The 6063-nt window shown below is 34.7% G+C and overlaps 1 protein-coding gene across 1 annotated transcript; it reads left to right on the forward strand.

Moving 5' to 3' along the window:
- The first annotated feature begins 479 nt into the window (after positions 1 to 479).
- On the forward strand, positions 480 to 3649 carry LOC140814053 (uncharacterized). Its single transcript, XM_073172913.1, has 6 exons — positions 480 to 661; positions 1048 to 1287; positions 1391 to 1564; positions 1716 to 1822; positions 1945 to 2204; positions 2280 to 3649. The coding sequence occupies exons 1-6, from the start codon at positions 560 to 562 to the stop codon at positions 2780 to 2782; spliced, it is 1386 nt and encodes a 461-aa protein (XP_073029014.1). The 5' UTR covers positions 480 to 559; the 3' UTR covers positions 2783 to 3649.
- Positions 3650 to 6063: the final 2414 nt, after the last annotated feature.

A 6063-nucleotide genomic window follows, 5' to 3' on the forward strand; every position in this document is an offset into this window, starting at 1 on the left:
ATTGGATGATGCATGATTTAAGTTGAAGAGATTAAGGGTATTTTTATTTTCGAAAAGAGAAATCATAAAATTGAATGATGACTTGATATTTTTTCGAGGAACTTAAACATATACAAACTAATTGCGTAGAAATCATAAGAAAATTTCGAAATTAAAAATGAGATATACACATGTATCAAAAAAAAAGATGTATATATACAAACACAGAATATATATATATATACACGCACTTTGGAAATGAAGAATTAAGACAAAGAATGGTAAAGTATCTGTATATGTAGAATAAAGTTATGAATTGGAAGAGCCACTATATGCATGATTGATTCTGTATATATATTTTGTGAAAATAACCACTGCTTTCTCTACTTTCATTATTTAAATTATTTTTCCCACTTTTTACAGAACTCCGCCAACCTCATCCATGCATGTAAACCTCGCCTATAAATATAATAACATCGTAACGGTGAAAAGAGGCTTAATTAAGCTCAACCCATTCAACTCAGTTGATCAGAAAAACAAGAAAATAAGCAAGAAAAAGTGTGTTCTAATTCATACAAAAATGGGTGAGAGAAAAGGAATTATATTTGGAATTAACAAAGAAAAATGGTGTCGAGGAAATCTTCAGAGCAATCATTTTTCACCTGAGTTTATGAATCTTCAGGTTCTTTAATTTTCATTCTTCTATTTATTATTTTTTGATACGCACATATTTGAAGGAATTTATCAATGAATCTTGAAAATTACCTGTTTGCTTTAGAATGGAGATCTCTCTCTTTACGTGGGATTTTTTGCCTTTGTGCATGGCTGATATTCTTCGACCAACATGGCACCAAAGTTTCATATTTGATGATATTTTTATGCTTTAAAGATTTAACTTCGAAATTTTTGCTTTTTCTCTTTTTGTTCATCCAAGGTTGAATCGAGCTTCAGGACTCGAACAGATAGAAATGCAAACTTAATTTATATACTTCTGTACTAATATTTTCATTTATCTTCTCCAAGTCTCCTAAAGTTTTGAACTTTTTTCTGTTTGTTTTATTAATGCAGAAAGAATGGTGTGAGAGTAGTTCACAGTTGAGTCCTCTCGGGTTGAAACTAAACAAATCAAAATCTTTTCTGGATTTACTGCATGAGATGTATGGGAAGAAGCAAGAAGATCAGTTGTCCACAAATGAAAATCATCCGAACTCGAACCATAGCAAGCCGAAAACAGATCCAACCAACGTTTCGGGATACCGGAAGGCTTCAAATTTTCAGGCAGCTCTAATAACGATTGGATCTTGGAAGGTATATAACATTATCCCACTGTTTTTATGAATTGGTGATTTTTTTAATTTCATTCCTAAATCAAAGATACATGCAATATAAATTATATAATGCCTGTGGACAGAAGCTTAGCAGGCGTGCAGGAGACTTGACAGCCAAAATTTACTATGCCAAACGTAAACTCGTTTGGGAGGTTTTAGAAGGAGCATTGAAGAGTAAAATGGAAGTAGAATGGTCTCAGATTACAGCCATCAGGGCCTCTCTGCCCGCTAATAGTTGTGGGATTTTGGAGATTGAGGTAAAATTATATCAATTAGTTTCATACAATTTTAATATAAATGAATTTATAATAATGTTTTGTAACATTGATTCATATGATCTCTTTCTTCTTATGGTATCATGTCTGAATATAAAATAAATTTCTTAATGTGATTTAATATTGTGTGTAGTTGAGTAATCCACCTTCGTTTTATCAAGAAACTAGTCCTCAACCCAAAAAGCATACACTTTGGCACCAGATACCTGATTTCACAGGAGGTCCAGCTTCAAATTACAGGTATCCCACCATTACCTCATTATTTAATCTCATAAATTAACTAAACAAAAAATTCAAAAGTACGGCCAAAGTGAATCAGAGCCCGGTAACTACATTCATGGTATGAGTTCATTCCTCTGCAGGAGGCATTTGGTAATATCCCCTCCCGGAATACTCGACAAACATTACGAGAATCTTTTGCAATACGATCCATCACTCTTTGCTTTAAGTCTGAAGCCATTCCCAAGTTCAAGAAGTCCTCTTTTCGACCCGCCTTCACATGAGAACTCGGGTTTTTCTTTGAACTGCAGTGGATATGAGTCTCAGGGTCACCCCTATAGAAACTATCCTGCAACAACAAAAGAAGTTCATATCACATCAAATCAAAATTCATCAGTATCAGGTATTGATCATATCAGTAGCTTCTACAGTTCTGATATCCCAACTTCTCTCTAATGCATCAAATGTTTGGTTACAGATACGTATCCGCCTTACTATATACCTGTTACTCATAATCCAACAACTTGGAATCAAGCTGGTCCAGAATTTGATATGGTAAATGGTAGCATTCAAGGGCAATCAGATACGACTTTAGTGGCTCAAGGCAAAGAGACTTTTACTTCTCAAAACCATCACTCAATCATGTTTGAGTTCACCGATACTGATAACTATTTGCCAGGGGATTCTCAAGATTATCAAGTGGAACCGTTGCATTCTTCTCATGGTTTCTTAAATGCAAATTTCAATAACAGCAGTTGGATGGACACGGAAATGAATTACCAAATTAATGATAATGATCAAGTTATGCAGAATGCAGATGGAAATAATGCCATTTCGGGCTATGCTTGCCTAAATAATATGGACGTGTGGGTGGCCCATCAAGATCCCAACCAGAGATCTATGATAGCTACAATGGATGATTATTGCCCACTCAATCCATTTGGTTCAGCTAATGGAGATTTTCTGGATTCTGTATTCTGATCAAGTTAGGATGAGAATAGGATAATACTTGGCCAAGTGTGAGTATATATATCATGCATCACTAACCCTTTTCCCAATCGGGTTTTTGTTTTTATTGCAAGATAGGATGAGCTCGTAATTTGATGCAAATGCTTCTTGATAAAGACCTAATACATTTAGTCAAATAAATGTAATACAAGCCCATGATAAGAAAAACCCAATCAAATTCAATGCTGGTGTCAGCGCAGTGTGACACGACATTTTCAAATTATACATCAAAAAACAACAAGCCTTATAAGTATAAATTTCAGAAATTCAACCTAGTCTATTCCTCATGATATTGAAAATATGTTGTCTTTACATAAATTAAATCAATAACAGAAATAACAGAATGTCTATCAAAACACAAAGTAATAACAAAAAGTTAAACTTAATGGCAGCAACGATTTATCTACTTCACCATACCCAGAATTGGATCTGAATTGCATCATCAATCTCTTCCTCATTCTTATCTGAGAGGGATTTTGAGTGGTTGAATGATATGATCATCACTAAGCAGGAGAAAAATCCTCCCAACCTTTAAAATCATTTTCACATAAATCTCGAATACAATATTCAGAACATAAACAAAATATTTTTCTACTGGAATAATTTTAAATATTTGATATATTATGAATTTCATGGCTAACTGATATTAATCCCCTACATTTTAATATTTTAAAGGGTGAGACATGAATCGTGAATGTTCAGAATGTATATTTCTACCTTTTGCTCATAAATTTCAGTGGTTCAAATATACAAATTTCAAGAATCAGAGTTTAAATACATAAAATACATGTTGGTCGGTTTTAAATTAGATTACACGAGTTCAAATAGAAAGCTTACTTATAGTATTATGCTTAAAAAAATTTGATTGATGATCACAAAATCTGCCTTTGCAACTGGAATGTTGCTCGAATAAGTATGCTCCTTGCTCGAATTTGTTAGAGTAGGTGCCCGTCGAGCCAAGTGTTGGCCGAGTGTTCACAATGAAACTCTATGTATAAGCAATCTTTATTTTAATAATATTTGAATTTATTAATTTGGCGCATCTTTATCTTTATACCCATGCTAGTTGCATAGATAAAGTCCTTGAATATACAAATAGTAGAAAGAATATGAGATGCTCATATGATGAGTATCATGAAACTCATATTTGGAATACTGTATATTCTAAATCGTTCCTAGTCGATTCAGCCGCCACTAAGAAGGATAAAGGCCGCTCGAGTTAGAGACTAGTATCTGCGATGTGAGTACCATGTTTCATTGGTAGGGGACATTGTGATGTCCGAGCATGCAGATAGGTGCTCCTGGTAGAGTGCACTGAACAACCCTCCATAAAAGGACTTTCCAAGTGGTTCTCACTTATCGAGTGGAAAAGTCCTGGTTTATGGTTGTACAGAATTAGTCCTTATGACCCGGGACAACATTGAGACTCTATGTGCTAGCGTTTCACTTTGACTTGTTTACCGACTCTTATGGGGTCATTAGGTGGCAAGGTTGGGTGTTACGGCGAAACATATAGGAGTCGATGCATTGTAGTCGGGGATTCACCGCTTACCTTCGGGTATGGATATCCTATGTGTTTTTCATGTATATGTGGGTTGAAATCTCTGATCAGAGTATGGTGGTAATTATGAAAGGGGTTTCATAGATTACACCATCGATGCAACCACAACATGACACATAGTATCGATTCAATGACAACTCTCGATAAACCAATAGTTGTCGAATCGGTCGGGATATATGAGTTGAAGGGACCGTACTGTACGCTAACCATAATTGAATGGTTCTTGCAGGCACTATCATGTGATACCTAGGGAATCACGTAAGCGATGCTGCTAGGCGTTTAACGTGATTGGTTGGGTACTATCAGACTTGAGTTCTGACGTTCTTACTATCAAGGAGTTGATAAGTAAGAATGGAGCAATTGGGGTATGCTCGTATAAGGACATGTTTAGTCCGAATCACATGGAGATGTGAACCCACGGCTAGTTGTATCAATGAACCATTGAGGGCCACACAAGTACTGGCTTTGTAAATCCCGATGAGAAGTAAAATAGTTCAATGTGTTGAACGGCTTATAAATGTGTTTATAAGCATTAAGAAAAATAGAAGTATGACTTCTAAGAGAGAAACATAAATTTTAATTTATGGAAGTGTTCCTAAGATTAAAATTTGGCCAAGTAAATAATGTAGTTGAAAATTGTGATTTTCATAAACATTATTGGGGACTAAATTAAATTAATTCAAGTGTTGAATTAATTAAACACTAGTGGACCTAGTAGAGTCCAAATAATTAAAAATAATTCAAGTGTTGAATTAATAATATTGAGTCTTGTAGAGCTCAATTAAAATAATTATTTAACTAGTGGGACTTGAATAAATTCAAGTAGTATTTAATTAATCTCAAATGTGTTTGAGATAATTAAAATTTAGTCCATGGTTTTTTAATGTGTTAAAAACCATATTATATATGCATGACATGCTAGGGTTTGCATGCTTGGGAGGTGAAGAGACTTTGAATACTTTTTAATAAAATAATACATGGCATGGGGATCAACTTTTTCACTTTTCCCACACCCAAGTCTAGACTTCACTCCCTCATTCCAACCTTGTCTTGGCCGAAATTTTCTAGTCTTTCTCTCCCAAAAATTCTTCTCTCTTTTGTTCTTCAAGTGTTGGAGAATAAAAGATTTCTCATTGAAAAATCCTCTTGATTTTTCTAGTGCAAATCAAGAGGGGTTTTACATAGCTTGTGGTGGGCTTGATTTTGAAGGAAAGGAAGTTGGAGGCTTGTAGATCTTCAACCTTGAAGAGCTTTGTTGTTTACAACAAAGTTGGTGCCATACATCAACCTCAAGAGGTTGATAGGTAAATTTCTTCAAACACCCTATGAATGAGATTTATTGTGTTTGAATATGTAAATATTGCACAATACTTGGTGGCCGAAATTTCTTGTGTAAAATTAAAAAATTTTTGACTTCCGTTGCGCTTCCGGCCACCGTAACCGGTCCGCTTTCAAGTGGTATCAGAGCTATGGTTACGGTTTTTGTGTAATATTTACGTAATATTATGTTGAGATCGATTTCTAACCGTTTGAGATTTTTTTGTGCAATAAAACATCAAGGCCGAAATTTACAAAACAAAACAAAAAAAAATGTTTTTCGGGGCTGCCCGAAAATTTCGGGCAGCCGAGGGGCAGCCCAAGGGGCTGCCCGAAATGCTTCATTTTTAAAATAAAAAAAAAAAATTTTTTTTGT

The sequence above is a fragment of the Primulina eburnea genome, chromosome 15 (assembly GCF_022965805.1).
Source record: "Primulina eburnea isolate SZY01 chromosome 15, ASM2296580v1, whole genome shotgun sequence".
Taxonomy (NCBI): Eukaryota; Viridiplantae; Streptophyta; class Magnoliopsida; order Lamiales; family Gesneriaceae; genus Primulina; species Primulina eburnea.

Bases quoted from the DNA above. Each gene is read 5' to 3' on its own strand.
- LOC140814053 (XM_073172913.1), top strand. From the start codon at position 560: ATGGGTGAGAGAAAAGGAATTATATTTGGAATTAACAAAGAAAAATGG. The intron at 1,288-1,390 runs GTATATAACATT...GCCTGTGGACAG, and splicing joins TAACGATTGGATCTTGGAAG to AAGCTTAGCAGGCGTGCAGG. The intron at 1,565-1,715 runs GTAAAATTATAT...TATTGTGTGTAG, and splicing joins GTGGGATTTTGGAGATTGAG to TTGAGTAATCCACCTTCGTT.